At 55.8% G+C, this 16,108-nt stretch overlaps 1 protein-coding gene across 1 annotated transcript; it reads right to left on the bottom strand.

Moving 5' to 3' along the window:
- Positions 1 to 11,384: 11,384 nt before the first annotated feature.
- On the bottom strand, positions 11,385 to 13,014 carry LOC143169251 (putative serine/threonine-protein kinase SBK3). The gene is made up of 3 exons (XM_076356524.1): positions 12,843 to 13,014; positions 12,414 to 12,616; positions 11,385 to 12,071 (listed from the first exon to the last, which is right to left on the bottom strand). The coding sequence occupies exons 1-3, from the start codon at positions 13,012 to 13,014 to the stop codon at positions 11,385 to 11,387; spliced, it is 1,062 nt and encodes a 353-aa protein (XP_076212639.1).
- Between the last annotated feature and the right edge of the window lie 3,094 nt (positions 13,015 to 16,108).

The following is a 16,108-nucleotide window of genomic DNA, read 5'->3' as shown; positions in this document are numbered from 1 at the left end:
CAGCACCGCTGGAGTCCTGCTCTTCACCGTCATGTGGGAAGATGCCCGGGTTCCTCCCGAGTATGGAGCAGGATCCTGAGGTAGGACCAGGGTGACCACAGGTTTGCTGCGTGTTGACCTGCTCAAGCCATGATGCCCGTGTGGCACTACCGGAGAGCCCCACTCACATCTTTTGCTTCCGAGATAGTCCCCTTCCCCTCTTTTTTCCATCCATGCATTTTTATCCTTTACCACCCTCATTACCACCTCAATCACCACCACAATAAACAGTCCATCCAAGTTAAGTTCTCCCTCACTGATCCCGACTGTAGCGACTTTATGCCCTTATTTATTACCTCTGATGCAGAGCAAGCTGTGCATTAATTCATAGAATCATAGAATCGTAGAATGGTTTGGGTGGGAAGGGACCTCTAAAGGTCATCTAGTCCAACCCCCCTGCCATGGGCAGGGACATCTTCAACTAGATCAGGTTGCTCAGAGCCCCGTCCAACCTGACTTGGAATGTTTCCAGGGATGGGGCATCCACCACCTCTCTGGGCAACCTGGGCCAGTGTTTCAACACCCTCAGCGTAAAAAATGTCTCCCTTATATCTAGTCTGAATCCACCCTCTTTTAGTTGAAAACCATTCCCCTTTGTCCTATTGCAACAGGCCCTGCTAAAAAGTCTGCCACCATCTTTTTTATAAGCCCCCTTGAAGTACTGAAGGGCTGCAAGAAGGTCTCCCCAGAGCCTTCTCTTCTCCAGGCTGAACAACCCCAACTCTCTCAGCCTTTCCTCACAGGAGAGGTGTTCCATCCCCCTGATCATTTTTGTGACCCTCCTCTGGACCCGCTCCAACACATCCGTGTCCTTCTTATGCTGAGGGCTCCAGAGCTGGACGCAGTGCTCCAGGTGGGGTCTCACCAGAGCAGAGTAGAGGGGCAGAATCCCCTCCCTCGACCTGCTGGCCACGCTGCTTTGGATGCAGCCCAGGATACGGTTGGCCGCCTGGGCTGCGAGCGCACATTGCTGGCTCATGTCCAGCTTTTCATCCACCAGTACCCCCAAGTCCTTCTCGGCTGGGCTGCTCTCCATCCCTTCATCCCCCAGCCTGTATTGATACCGGGGGTTGCCCCGACCCAGGTGCAGGACCTTGCACTTGGCCTTGTTAAACCTCATGAGGTTCACACGGGCCCACTTCTGGAGCTTGTCCAGGTCCCTCTGGATGGCATCCCATCCCCCTGGCGTGTCGACCGCACTACTCAGCTTGGTGTCATCTGCAAACTCGCTGAGGGTGCACTCGATCCCGTTGTCTGTGTCACTGATGTGCCCAAGCTGCTCTTGCAGACCCCTGGGTCTCGTGCTGCAGCGTGAGCACTATGACCCTGGGCACCGCTGAGCCCAGGGACTTTGAGGGGGCAAGCATGACTTCATGCCCCATGCAACGTCCTCACCGGTCACATCCTTGCTGCACCTCGGTCGGGTGGTCTCCATCTCTCATCGGCAGCTGCTGAGCTGTGCTGCCAGAAGCACCTGCAGCCAGCAAAGGGCCCACCGTGGATTTCTCCTTCCGACCAAACTTCCTCACTTTCAGGCCTTCAGTGGACATCAGAGGAGGTTGGCAGCGTACCTTAAACGTCTGTAAGAGCTAGCATTAAAAACAAACAAACAAAAAACCCCCTAAGAACTGTAGGCATGGGGACGACATCAGAAAAAAAATCTAGTGATGGTAAAAGTAGATGCTGCAGGACAAGGTTTAAAAGCCTCAGATCTCCATCAGGAGAGCAAGTCTCGTCACTTGGTCCATCTTTAGACCTTTATCTCCAGGTTCTGTGGCTTTTTGTTTTTTGCAGCTTTTTTCCCCAGCTCTCTTGGATTTTTTTTTTGGGAGGCTTGGCTGTTGCGCTGGCGAACACGTGGAGACGGGGAATCTTGTTCTCAGCAATGTGGGATTTCTGCAAGGAAAGAGAGACCCTTCTCAAAGGCTGCTGCAGGCATGTGGTCATGTTCCCAAATAAATGATCCCCTTCTGAGTTCAGGTTTTGTCCTGAGTATCAGTGCTTGCTGCTTCCCCACCAACAGGCAGCCCAGCACTGGGGACTGGCAAACACAGTCCTACCAAGCTGTCTCTGTTTTCTTCAGTAGACCTTCTCTTCATCTCAGGAGTCTCCATATTAAAAGCAAAGCTTTTTTTTTTTTTTTATTTAGATTGTTTACCAAAGGTTTCAACCTGCTGTGCAAGGAAATATATATAAATAATATATATATAAAATATATATATAATAAATATATATATAACGCCTATTGGCTCGTGGTGTGAGCAGTGGGAATAGCCCTGAGCAGGCTGGAAGACATCTAGTGATTGCACTGCCATGCGCAGGGCGCTACGTCCACATAATTGAGATGAAATAAGATTTGCAAAGTTATGCTTTCTTATGAAGACAACAGCGACCCGCCTGCTCTTTGTAGGCAGCAGCAACTTCTCTTCAGCCAAGGATGCCTTGTCATTTCTTTTGTCCTGCTGCAAACATCTGCAGCACAGTTCATGCACAGAAATGCAACAGCATGCTGTGTTATCCTCATCCCTTTCTCGTTTAAACAGTGTCCCCCACCCCTCCTTGTCTTCCCCTTCTCTGGAGGGTTTCTGTCAGCCGCGTTTTGCTCCAGAGTCATTACAAATGCAAACAGAAAGCCTTTTACAACCAGGAAACTGTCGCATCAATGAGCCGTTAAGAAAAATGGCTATTTTTCAAAACCATTAAACAGGTCCATTTAGATGACAGAGATACTTCTAGGATAGCAGGTGACCACACAAAATGTTCTTGTGATGTGCTTTATGAGACTGTAGACATTGCTAAGTGTAAAAATGCAGAGTAATTTTCATCGGTAATTTGACGGTTGGACTCGATGATCTTAGAGGTCTTTTCCAACCTTAATGACTCTATGATTCTATGATCTTTAAAATCAAGATTCAAAAGAAGCAATTTAATGTTAAAAGGCACACTCAGTAAGAAATCTTTGCAGAATCAGTATCCCTATAGCTATGTTTTCCTACATCTAATGTGACCCAATAATTACATCCCTTTGTGTCACATACTGCCCTCTTACGATCTTCGCATTGTGGCTTTGCAACAGGAGATTTGCCTGGATGAGTGAGTTTGCACTCATCCTTGCCTTCGTCTTTCTGCTTGGGAGAGCTGCTTGGGCATGGTGGGAGTCACCTACAAATACGCACCAGGGCACATGAGTGCAGGAGGAATTTCTTCTCCTTCCTGCGCACACACGCTGATCGCGGTCTTCCGAAGCAGAAGGTGCTCCTGCAGGAGAACAAGGTCTGTTCACATAATTATCAACAGAGAGAATCCCCCTCCTGGCCATTGCATCACCAAGTGTGAAGCAGTTCCAAATATTGTGAAAGGAAAAAAAAAAAGTGGACATGAGCGGCAATGTCCCCTCGCAGCCCAGAAGGCCAACCGTACCCTGGGCTGCATCAAAAGAAGCGTGGCCAGCAGGTCGAGGGAGGTGATTCTGCCCCTCTGCTCTGCTCTGGTGAGACCCCACCTGCAGCACTGCGTCCAGCTCTGGAGCCCTCAGCATAAGAAAGACACGGACCTGTTGGAGCGGGTCCAGAGGAGGGTCACAAAAATGATCAGGGGGGTGGAACAGCTCTCCTATGGAGAAAGGCTGAGAGAGTTGGGGTTGTTCAGCCTGGAGAAGAGAAGGCTTTGGGGAGACCTTCTTGCAGCCTTTCAGTACTTCAAGGGGGCTTACAAAAAAGATGGCGGCAGACTTTTTAGCAGGGCCTGTTGCGACAGGACAAGGGGGAATGGTTTTCAACTAAAAGAGGGTGGATTCAGACTAGATATAAGGAAGATATTTTTTACGCTGAGGGTGGTGAAACACTGGAAGAGGTTGCCCAGAGAGGTGGTGGATGCCCCATCCCTGGAAACATTCAAGGTCAGGTTGGACGGGGCTCTGAGCGACCTGATCTAGTTGAAGATGCCCCTGCCCACGGCAGGGGGGATGCACTAGATGATCCCTTCCAAATCAGTCTATGATTCTATGAATTCAGTGACGGAAGACGGGGACCAGAGTCAAAGGCAGAGTGAGAAGAGTGATCCTCCCACTCAGCTGTCTCTGGCCCTTCCCTCATGCCTTGGCCTTGTCTTTTAGCAACCAAGAGGATCTGGACCCTGGAAGCAGTCAGGAGAGAAGCAAGGACAAGTTCGGAGACACACAAGGTCCTGTGGCACGTTTTGGACAAGGACCTGTGGGACGAAACGTCAGACTAGCGCAGAAGCATGGGTTTGCAGTACTATTGTTCTCCAGGAGTCAGGGGACTCTTTTCCCTTGGCCTTCTGCGCTTTCGCCTCAGCAATTGTTGATGCCCTGAAAGAAATCTGTCGCGGGAGAAGGCAGGTGGTGGGAGGAGAGTGTGCAAGCATGGAAGAGGAAACCTGTTCACGGCCCCGTCTATGGCAGGTCCAAAAGAAGCAGTGGGCAGTCTGCTCCCTCACGCTGATTGCCTTGGAGACATGTTTTGTTGGCGATCTGATGTCACCGTATCTCTCTCACCCAGCCCTTAGCTTATGAATACTTTCTCGGGAGCAGATTCCTGGATGTCTGTGCCAGCTTTGCATATCCAATTTTGTGACCGTGGTGCATTCAGCTCGAACACGTTATGACACTGATGCTCATGAGGAATAGAGAAAGAGGAGTCAGACTTCCCAGCTGCAAAAGAGGAATGAGGTTTCAGCACAGCTTGGCAGCCTTTCTACTGTTGTCCTCTACAGGACTTTTCTCAACGAATTACGACACAGTCCCAGAGATACGGCAACCCCCAGCTTCCCACAACCCAAGGCAGAGTTTGTTATTCACAGTGCTGATGGACTCCCCTGAATTTTCACTCCCTTCTTCTACAACCAAGCTGATAAAATGGAAGAGTTACACTCTAGGGAGCAGGGCGGCAGAGCAGAACACGCCTCAGCACCATCCACTGCAGCGGGTGGTGCTGAGAGCTCCTGGGATCCTGTTCAAAAATGCATCCGTTGAGATTTGCACAGAAGGTGCAGCCTGCTATCCCATGCGTCTCATTGCAACCTGGGGGTCCAGGCACCCACCAGCAATGAAAGAAAGGGAAAGGTACAGAAATCAGCATTCATGACCTTTCTGGTTACTTCAGTCCACACTAGTGGCGTCATCTCTTTTTTGGAGGAAGAAGATGCCCCAGTTTTCGGGGGAAATTTGTCAGCACTTTTTTTTTTGATGTGTTCTCAGAACTCAGAGCCTAAAAAAAAAGGCTGAAGGCAGAAGTTTGAAGAAAGGGTAGAATATGCCCTTTGTGACTTACATTAACACTGGGGGTTGTTAAAATACTCAATGTGAAAGCCCACACCTTCCAAAAGGAGACACCACTACTGAACTTGGCCTGAGCAGGTCCTGGCTTGATCAGAGCAGGGCTGCAGAAACAAACACAGTCACTGTGGGAAGAGGAGGCCACAGCGAGAGGGGATCAGTGGAAAACTCCTTTACGTGCCTTGATAAATCCTTTGTGGGTGCTGCAACAGGGCACATCTGATGTGACTCGGAGGAAAATGGCCTTGAGGCTCACAGGTGGCCTTTCTGTAGCTCCAAGGATGGGCTGCTTGGTTGGAGAGCACCTCCCACCGAGTGCTCTCACCTCAGCTCAGGTGAATCTGCCGCGGCTGCGGAACAGCGTCAGCCTTTTTGCAAGGCGATGGCTTCTTTTGGAGGAAGAAGTCAAGGGGGGCAAGCACGATGGAAGGCACATCATGAGCCGGGGTTTCTTGGGCTGGCGGCAAAAGGGCTCTGGCCCCAGCAAGGGCTCCATCTCTTTAAGTAGAACTGGGAAAACGATAAACTTACAGTACTAAGAGCGTCTGCCAGCTTTCCAGACTCATCTAGAGATTCAAGAATCATTTTTGTAAAATTTTGTGGTCAGTTCTTTCCGTCAGACATCATCAACGCCAATGCACTTGATAATAAAGTTGGCTTCACGTCTGCTCTCTGTGGCGTTAGAGAAGGGGAAAAAAAAAAAAGCAGAGACATCCTCCTGCAGCTCCGTGCTAGCTTCTGCAGAGCAGAGTATTCGAGAAAGAAACGGAGCAATATGTGCAACACCTAGAAAATGACAAAAGTATTCACGCAACAGCTGTAACATGCCGAATGGTTGACCAGGCTAAACCGTGATCTGTTGCTGAAGTGCTCTCTTTTTCTAACCAGCCGGTACAGCTCCTGCAAGGATCGTCCTCAGATCGCTCTGCTAAGGGGTGTGCCAAGTGCACGGCCCCGGTTCCTTCAGTGCGGAGATGGGAAGGGACGAGCTCAGCCATGTGGGATGAGTGCAGTGACTGCTTTGTTAAACCGGCATTGTTCTGTTGCATCTGCACGCAAGGCGATACAAGGATTTTTGATTGCTTTTAACAGGAGCTTTCACTGCTACATGTTTGAGCCTCTGATCCTGGACAGGCTAAAAGCAGGTCTGTAAGCAACCAAATGTTTTTCCAGTCTATAATTTTCCTTTGAAGGACAGAAAGCCCTCAGTCCACTTATTTCGGCAGAGGAGGAGAGGAGGGGCATTAATGAGCTTTTTCCTCCCCAGTGGAAAACCTGAGTGAGGGCTGGTCAGAGGACGGGCATGGTCCTTTGACCCCGGCCGCTGCTGGTGCGCGTCAGGGCTTGACGGAGCTGACCCCGGCCGCTGCTGGTGCGCGTCAGGGCTTGACGGAGCACTTCACCATCCTCAAACAGCCACATTGTCTGGACATTTTTCTCTCTCTTTACTCTCTAAGAAAATGCGTGGTGAAGCAAAAGAGAGGGGGGGGGGTGTGTCAGTCCCATCCCTCCGCTAGAAGTCATCGAATGAGCGCGCAATAATTGGGATTAAGCCCTGGGAGTGTCCCCGGCTGTTTGCCTTCTCCACTCTGGGGGTGAGGAGCCCAGACACCCAGCGAGAACACTTTGGCCGACTAGAGATGGACTAGTTCTCTACATTTATGTAGAAACTGGTCCCTTGCACATCTGCATATCGCTATTGGCTGCGGAGATGTTTCTTTTCTGCTTTGAAAAGAAAAATAAGAGGATAACTGCACTCGAGCTGTTGTGGAGGGCTTCAAACAAGGTTTGACCCCCTGCGTTGGGCATGGAGCTGCAATGGCAGATTTAGGGGGCTGCTCCACTCTCCTCCCACACTCCCCCCCCCCCCCGCTTTACATCATGGAGAGCGGAGCCCAGAAAAGCGCATGTGCTGGATGAGGTTGCCCCAAGGAGGGGTGGAGGTCCGAGCTGTGCACCCCCACAAGGGCGTACAGCCCTTCCCAAGGAAAGGCAGCCAAGGGGGGGCAGGAATCAGCCCCGTCTGAACCAGAAGAAAGCTTGTCAAGTGCCGGTTATGGATAGAGGTCTTGCATAGAGGTGGAAAGAAGGCAAGTGTACACGGTGGAGAGCGCAGCTGTGGGGGGAACGCACCGGCCTTTGCAGTTTGCGACTTTACTAAACAGAATTACTGCAAAGGTCGGGGGTGCTTAGCAGCGAAGCATGTCCTTTTCTGAGCACTCTTTGGAGTGCCTTTCTTGGAGGGAAACAGGGTGAAAGGACACTGCCTTCATCCAACAACCCTTGAGTGGTTAAAAAATAATATTAAATATTGTGATGAATATTTTAATAAATATTTACATTGTAAAAAAAAAAAAAAATCCATTCCCGATGGTCGCTGAGGATATGCAGGTGCGTCACTTTAAGTTCAGGGTGGGCTCACAGCTGAGTTGAAAGGAGCTTTTCAGAATCTGAAAGCTACTAGCACGACTGTCAAAGCAGGATCGGTTTCAATGCAACAAGTAGTCATTTCCCGTAAAGTGATCCTAAAATCCTGAACTGCCAGATCCTTAACATAATTTTAGGATTTTGCAGTAACCTGCTGTGAACCTCAAGAAAAATCTCCGGCTTTTAGGAAGCTTTATGCTGTTTTTTTTCTCTGCCACTTACATCGTCATTTGAGGAAGGATACAGCTGAGGAGAAATACCAATTAATCAAAAATAATGAAGAGAAATGAGATTAAATCACTGGCCCTGATAGTAACCTATGTTTTATATCACTGAATAAATTCTGGGTGTTAAAAAAATGGATCTGCCCACAATGGCAAACCTTGCAAGTAATTTCTGTTTCTCAGAAAAGCAAAGTTTAAAAAAAAAAAAACCAAACAAAGAAACAAACAAAAAACCCCCAAAGAAGCCAAAAAGCAGCTTTGACTGTTTCTCGCTGGGTTTTGAGCAGTCCCCAGGAGGGCTCCCTGGCGGCGATGCCGACAGATCTGGACCACCAGGAAGGTAGGGGTGCTGTGATGATGCTTCAGCTGGGTTTGGGGGCCACTCCCTCAACAGCGCTCTTGGGGTTTGCTTTTGGTGCATCTGCTGGATACGCCCAGATGCAATAGATTTGACGGGCTACGTGCCCATACACATTATTTCTGGATCTCTCAGTAAACCGTTCTGCCAGCCACTGGCCCAGGGTTTTTGCAGTGCATCCCCCCCCCCCCCCCCCATGGTCCCCCCTCACCGTCACGCTGGGGGCTGGAGATGGGAGGGTTTGCCCCTTACGGAGTAGCCAGATCCTGCATATCTTGAGACCCCCAAGGGATTTCTCCTTCCCGGCACCCTGGAGACGAGATTGGTGGACTCAGACCAGGAGGTTTCTCCCATCCTGGCCCCATGGATGCAGCCGATGTTTTTTTCCGTTGCAGGTCCAGCTGCACTGCTTCACAGCCGATAACAGGTGGCTGTTGCAAGGTTTCACCCCCCATAACGTCCCTGAGACCGTCCTTTAAATGATCCGGGGGCTTGGCTGTCCCTCGCGCGATGCCCCCTTTCCTATTCAGCCAGCAGCATCTCTGGACCACCCTGTACGGCTTTACCGGCCCAGCTCTCCCCAGCCACTTGACGCTAGCTTGAGTGAGGGCTAGAGCCGTGTGTGTATATATCTATATCTATATCTATATCTATATCTATATCTATATCTATATCTATATCTATCTCTCTCAACCTGTGCTGCAAACTTGTTCATGAGCTGCTTGTTGCAAGCGGTACCCAATGCATTTTCCATGGAGCATTATTGCCTTTGCAGGAGGGTCCACGGCATGCACGCCGGTGCTGTGCTGGGGAGGTTTTTCTCGCCTGGAAAACCGTGCGGCTTGGGAGAAATTCAGCAACAGGCTGCAGGACCCCAGCTGTGAGACAATTCCTCCAGGATGGGGGGGGGGGGGCTTCCACCCCCCAGCTACAGGGACCACCCTCCAGCCCGGCATCGCCACCCCCGGGTCGAGCATCCCCAGGCTGCAATTCAGGGGGGGGGCAGCTACAAAGGAAAAGTCTCCGCGGTGCCGAAGCCGGCAATTCGGCGTGCCTCGCAGCTGCCCGTGTGCCCTCTCCTCTCCAGAGACTTCCCAGCCCCACTGAGGTGTGGCAGGGCTGGACCCCCTTTGCTCAGAGCCTGCCTATGCGGAGGAGGAGAAAAAGCGCTATTTAGGGCTCAAGCAGCAGGTTCTTAGGAAAACACCACACAACAACAACAACAACAAAAGCAAAGCAACAATTTTATTAAGCTTCAGCGTCTCAGCTAATTCCCCCCCCCCGCCCTTCCACTTTGCACCAGGGTTGGTGGTGCAGGAGGTGGATCCTCTGCCGATGGTTGGGGGTCCCCGGGGAGGGGTGGGCACGGGCTCCCCAGGCAGAGCGTGGAGGGCCACAGGCAGAGGCTCCAGGAGCCCCGTGTCCCAAAACAGAGGTGCAGACTGCTCAAAGGGGTGGAGGAGAGCCCCAGGACGGTGCTCCCCAGCAGGCAGGCAGAGCCCTGCCCGCGCGTGGTGTGGCACCAAGGTTAAGTGTCAAAGCTTGCGGGACCCCACTGCTCTCCCCCCCGGCTGCCAGCAGCCCCGGTGGGAAAGCCGGCAGGGACTGGACGGCTGGTTGAGCCCAGGCAGGTGTTTGTCCAACCTCCAAATGGTGAGCTCACCCTACAAATTCCCCTCCAGAGCCCGTCCAGTCCCTCCCCTGCTGGAGATGGAGAATATTTGCAGCCGCTGAAGCTGATTTTCTTGTGTGTCCCCTCCTGCACACCCAGAGCCATCCCAATTTGCGCTCTCGCTGCGTCTCTTTACTCTTTTGCACTATCAGCCGACCCACATCCAGCCCTTAATGGTGCAAATCACCCTGCCCGTTGCATGGCTCAGACAGAGCTGGATCCAGGTTTGTCCACTTTTAACTCAAGTCCTAGAGAGATCCACCTGGCAGCTCCTCCCAGCTCAGCTGCATGCCTTGAGGGCTTACACTTGTTTCCCCAGGTCCTTAACCCCCAGGAGGCTGTTTAGCCTCTCTCCCTAATTACAGCAGTTAACCCCCAGGAGCCTGTTTAGCATCTTCCCTAATTAACGGCAGCCCGTGACAACCTCCTCATCCCTAAGGTGCAAGTAGGGAGGTCAAGGTCAGACATGTTTCTGGGTTCCTCACCGTCTGTCTCTGCCAAGGTCCTGCATCGGCCTTAAGAGGTTTAATTTCTAATTAATTGCTGTCCTGGTTTCGGCAGGGACAGAGTTAATTTCCTTCCTAGTAGCTGGTACAGGGCTGTGGTTTGGATTTAGGACAACAATGATGTTGATAACACACGGATGACACTAGTCAAGGACTTCTCAGTTTCCCGTGCTCCACCGACTGAGAAGGCTGGGGGTGCACAAGAAGCTGGGAGGGGGCACAGCCAAACTGGCCAAAGGGACATTCCATACCATGTGACGTCATGCTCAGTACATAAACTGGGGAAAGCTGGCCGGGGGGGCGCTGCTCGGGGACTGGCTGGGCATCGGTCGGGGGGTGGTGAGCAACTGCACTGTGCATCACTTGCTTCGTGTATTATTATTATTATTATTATTATTATTATTACAGTTATTATTATTTTATTTCAATTATTAAACTGTTTTTATCTCAACCCACGAGTTTTTCTCACTTGTGCTCTTCCCATTCTCTCCCCCATCCCAGCGGGGAGGCGGAGTGAGCGAGCGGCTGCATGGTGCTCGGTTGCCGACTGAGGTTAAACCACAACAATTGCTCTCCTCCTGTTTCTCTCTGTCATCCCACGGGCTGCTTCTGCCCTGGGTTTCCCTCGTGCATCTCAGAGCTGTGCAATGGTTGCTGGGGTGGACTGTTGTCACCACCACCGAGTGACATCGATTTGCAAGGTGCCAGGCGTCCAGTAGCAGGGCTGGGGTTTCCAGGTGCTGCCCAAGGCATCGCTTCTCCTTCCCATCCTTGCAGCCGATTTCCAGCCCCGCAAGCCTCGGGCATCGGACAGAGAGCCCAGAACCGCGGTACCAGCCCCGGAATGGAGGTGAGGTGCTGGCTACCGGCACGAGGCCAGCGCGTTAGCGGGTGGCATGGTAACCCCGCCTCCCCCACTAGCAGCACCCCATCCCCCGGTGCCCCCCGGGCTCTCCCCCATGCCGCTGGTAAGGGGGGACCGGGAGCTGCTAGGTGCCAGCTCCCCGGTGCTGGGGGCCATCACCCAGGGCAGGGACAGGTATTTCTGCACCTCGATGGCCGGGCTCCGGCGGTCGGGGTCCAGCGTCAGCAAGCGCCGGAGCATCTCCAGCGCCCCAGAGCCGAAGCCTCGCCAGGACGCAGGCATCCCCCGCCCCGCCGCGCCACCCTGCCAGGCGCTGAAGTCCTCGAACTGGGGGTCGGAGCTGGTGGCCACGGCCCAGGGGAAGCAGCCGGTGCAGAGGCAGAAGAGCAGGACGGCGAAGGCCCAGACGTCCAAGCTGGAGTCCAGCTCCAGCGTGTCAGAGCCCTGGAGCAGGCAGAGCTCCGGCGGGGCGTAGGGTAGGGTGCCAGACATGGCACCCACTGCCGAGCCCTGCACACGGGTGAGCCCGAAGTCGCCCAGCTTCACCCGCCGGCACTCGCGGTCGAAGAGCAGGACGTTGTCCAGCTTGACGTCCCGGTGCACCAGGGCACGGCTGTGCATGAAGTCCAGCGCCTCAGCCAGCTGGGATGCGCAGCGCTTCACCAGCTCCTCCGCCAGGCCCTCCTGCAGGGAGGGTGGTACTGTCGCCCGCCGCACGGCCCCCTCCCCAAAGGGGCTGCTGCAGCACGCAGACCCCTGCCCAGCACCGCCAACCTGTGCTTTGCCCCACAGCTGCCTGTAGCCACATGCCCGCACTGCAAAGGGTCTCCGCATGCACAGCACGAGCAAGTACCTCACTGCAAAGGATCTCCTCCCGTGCACGGTGTCACTGCACCCGCTGCAAAGGCTCTCCCTGCACACAGCGTCTCTGCACCAGCTGCAAAGCTGTCCTGGCACCTTCTCCTCCATCCTCCCACCCCTCCTGGCCCCTGCCCCTCTCCCGCAGGGGTCTGGGGCAGCACGCACCCCCGGGTTGAGGAGGGCACACAGGTCCCCGGCGGGAGCGAGCTCCTGCCCGAAGGCGAAGTGTGTGGCGCTCTCGAAGGCGATGGGCAGGGCGCGCAGGCAGGCGGCGTGGCTGGAGAGGCACAGGGCGATGCAATACTCCCGCAGGAAAGCCCGCCGCTCCGTCTGCTCCTTCAGCATCAGCTTGAGGACCACCGGCGAGCCTGGGAAATGGGGAGGGGAGACGAAGGAGGGTCAGCACCAGCTGGGGCACTGAGAAGGACAGAGACAGGATCTGGCATGGGGTGGCTTGGGTAGAGCTGGGGTTTGGCTCAGGTGAGTCGGGCACAGTGGTGGGGCTGTGCACATCTGTGCACATCTGGGGAGCAGGTTCCCCCAGCCAGCAGCAGGGTGGCCCTCCCCGCCACCCGCCCCCCCAGCGCCCCTCACCACCATCCCGGGGCTCTGTCAGCACGACGCGGCCGTAGGTCCCACTGCCCAGCTCCTCCAGCACGGTGTAGTGCTCCTCCAGCTCCCGCTGTGGCACCTCCTGGCCTGTCTGCACCATCAGCCGCTCCAGGAACTCCTCGTTGTCCTCCCCGTCCTCGTCTGACTCCTCCATGGACCCTGGGGAGCACCAAGCCCCCCCCCACCCCGTGCTGCTGCAAAGCCCCACCGTCCCCAGCCCCTTGCATGGGGAGGTGGCAGCACCAGCCTCGTGGCCCCAGGGCACCCGGCCAGGACAGCCCAGTGCATCCCAGTCTAGCCCGGTCCAGTCCAGTTTAGCCCGGCTCAGCCTAGCGGAGCCCAGACCAAGCTGGTCTGAAGCATCTCAGTCTAGTCTAGTTCAATTCAGTCCAGTCCAATGCACCCAAGCCCAATCCAGTCCATCCCTGCCCAGTCTAGCGGAGCCTGGACAAGCCTGGTCCAATCTTCTCCCGCCCAGTCCAGTCCAATGCAGCCCAGCCCAACCCATTCTAGCCCAGTCCAGCCCAGCCCAACCCAGCGCAGTCCAGCCCAGTCCAGCCCAGCTCAACCCAGTACAGCTCAGTACCACCCCAGGGGCTCCTCCATGGTGTCCCTGCCCCTCTCCCCCAGGCAGTGCACAGACATGGGGGTCCCAGCAGGTGGGAAGGTGCAGTCCCACGCCAAGAGGTGATGGGGACCCCAAAACACCCCTGTCCAGTGGGGCTGAGCACCGCCCCCCCCATGGGAGCCGGGGGTGGGTGGGTGGGGCCGGGACACTCGTTCCATTGAGCCCCCATGTCCCCATGTAGGAGGGAGGGTCAGCCCAACATCACACCCCAGAGGAGAGGCAGCGAGCCCTATAACCTCCTAGAGAAGGGACAGGAGGCTCCATGTTGCAGCCCACGTCACCCCACGGCAGCAGTCAGGGCTCCCTCTCTCCACCCTACATCCCCCCCCTTGCAAGGGATCAGGGCTGGCTCTCTCCCACCCCACATCCCCCATTGCAGGTGGTCAGGGATGACTCTTTGCTCCTCCATCCCCAGCCCTGAAGGAGGATCCCGGACCCTTCTCCCATCCCACCGTCTGCAGCCACCTGCGCCGGCACAGTCGCAGTGAGGTCACGGCCACCACTGGCACCTCCAGGTGTGCAGGGCTGGGACAATCAGCCGGTGTCGTCCCCCCCCCCCCCCCCCGCTGCCGTGGGGCTGAGCCAAGAGGGCCATGCAAGCAAACCAGAAGCAGAAGGCAGTGTCGCACGTCCCTCGGGGTTGCACGGGGACAGCCAAGCAGCCCAGGAGCAGTGCATGCCTCACCTGCGTCCCCCGCCGTGTGTCCCAGCAGGGTCGGATGCTCCCGGGGCATGGCTGGGTGCCCCCGGCCCCCTGGCCGCCCCCAGCACCGGGAGCTGTGACTCAGACTTTCCTGCCCGCTCCCATGCCGCCGGCCCGTGCTAATCTCTGCCACTCGCACACAGGGAACATGTGTCAGCCCCAATGCGTGCCGAGGGCCAAAGATAGGCAGGAGGCAGGACAGGCAGGGCATTGCATGGGGACACAGAGAGACAGGATGGAGCTGGGGATGGGGGACAGACAGACAGGGTGGAGCTGAGCATGGGGAGGACAGACAGAGCATTGCATGGGGGGACAGATGGACAGGATGGAGCTGGGGATGGGGGGACAGACAGGGCATTGCACAGGAGGACAGGCAGGCAGGATGGAGCTGGGGATGGGGGCTGAGCCGGGCTGAGCCCAGTGGGCTCAGTTCACCCAATACAGGGTGGCGAAACAGGGTGCAGGCCACTTGGCTGTCCCTCAGCGTGCTGCTCTGCACTGACTGTCTGTCCCTGTGCTGCTTGTCCACCCAGACAGGGGGGTCTGTCCCAAGCACCATGCTCTGTCCGTCTGTCCCTGCAAGCTGTCCTCCACATTGTCTGTGCATCTGTCCGTCCGTCCGTCCATCCATCCATCCATCCATCCATCCATCCATCCCACACAGCGCTTGGTTCGTCTGTCCCCACACGCCTTGCTTCTCATCTTGGCTGTCCCTGCCTGTGCTGTCTGTCCATCCCCCCCATGCCATGCATCATGCTGTCTGTCTGTCCGTGTCTATAGTCCTCTGTGACAGCAGCCCCATGCCACCTGTTTGTCCCTCCATGCAATGCTCCATCCTGTCCGTCTGTCCTTCCTCACAGTGCTGCCTCTCGATCAGACCAATCTGCTCTGCTTCACCTCGCCATGCTCCTTGACGTCTGTCTGTGCCCCCCATGCAATGCCCAGTCCGTCCCCCCGTGCCCAACCCCGTCCTGTCTGTCCCCCATGCAATGCCATCACAACGTCATCCCACAACACAACCCTAACCGTGCCACGACACGGCCTGGTCATGCTGCGACACGGCCTGGTCATGCCAAGACACGGCCTGGTCATGCCACGACACGGCCTGGTCATGCCAAGACACGGCCTGGTCATGCCGCGACACGGCCCAGCAATGCCAGGACACAGCCCAGCCGTACCACAACCACATGCCACCTGTCCCCCCATTGCCACAGCCCCCCGCCACGTCCCAGCACAGCCTCAGCCCCAGCCTGGCCTTGACCCCTCATCCCGCGGTCGTGGCATCCCGGAAGGATGCAGCAAGTTACGGGCATCCCTCCACCTGCCTCAGTTTCCCCCCTCCGGTGCCACCTCCCTGAGGGGACGGGGGGACCAGTTTTGTCGTGTCCCACCCCTAGCCACGCAGCATCTCACAGCTCTAGCTTCACCCACCTACGTGCCAGCTGGCTCCCACGGGGGTGTGGGGCAGGGACCAGGAGCAAGCAGTGGATGCCAGACCCCCAGATGTGGGGCAGGATGGTTTGGGGACGGGGGACGGGGGCACCAGTCCCAGTTGCTGGCCCGCAGCGATCCCCAGGACCAAGGCATCGTCCCATGGGACTGGCACCAACCCCCTCCACCACCGTCCCCACTGTTCCCAGCCCCGGCCACGCCACCCCTGCCCCCTGTCCCCACCGTTGTGTGTCCCCCCCCCCAGCTCTGACTCACATCTGGGCCCCCTCAGCCGGGCGCGTTCCTGGGGGTGGTCTATTTTGGGATGGGGCTGGCAGAGCCCAGCTGGCGGCACACGCACCCGGTGTCCTGCCAAGGAAGCACCGGCCGCTCCGAAATGCGGCAGTCGGCCATGGGGGTGCAGTCGGGGGTGGGGTGTGCATAGAGCCGGCAGTGCTGGGGGGGGGGGGGGTCTCCCCAGGTTGG

Source organism: Aptenodytes patagonicus, chromosome 20 (genome assembly GCF_965638725.1).
Source record: "Aptenodytes patagonicus chromosome 20, bAptPat1.pri.cur, whole genome shotgun sequence".
NCBI lineage: Eukaryota > Metazoa > Chordata > Aves > Sphenisciformes > Spheniscidae > Aptenodytes > Aptenodytes patagonicus.
This window is presented reverse-complemented; position numbering and strand designations above follow the sequence as displayed.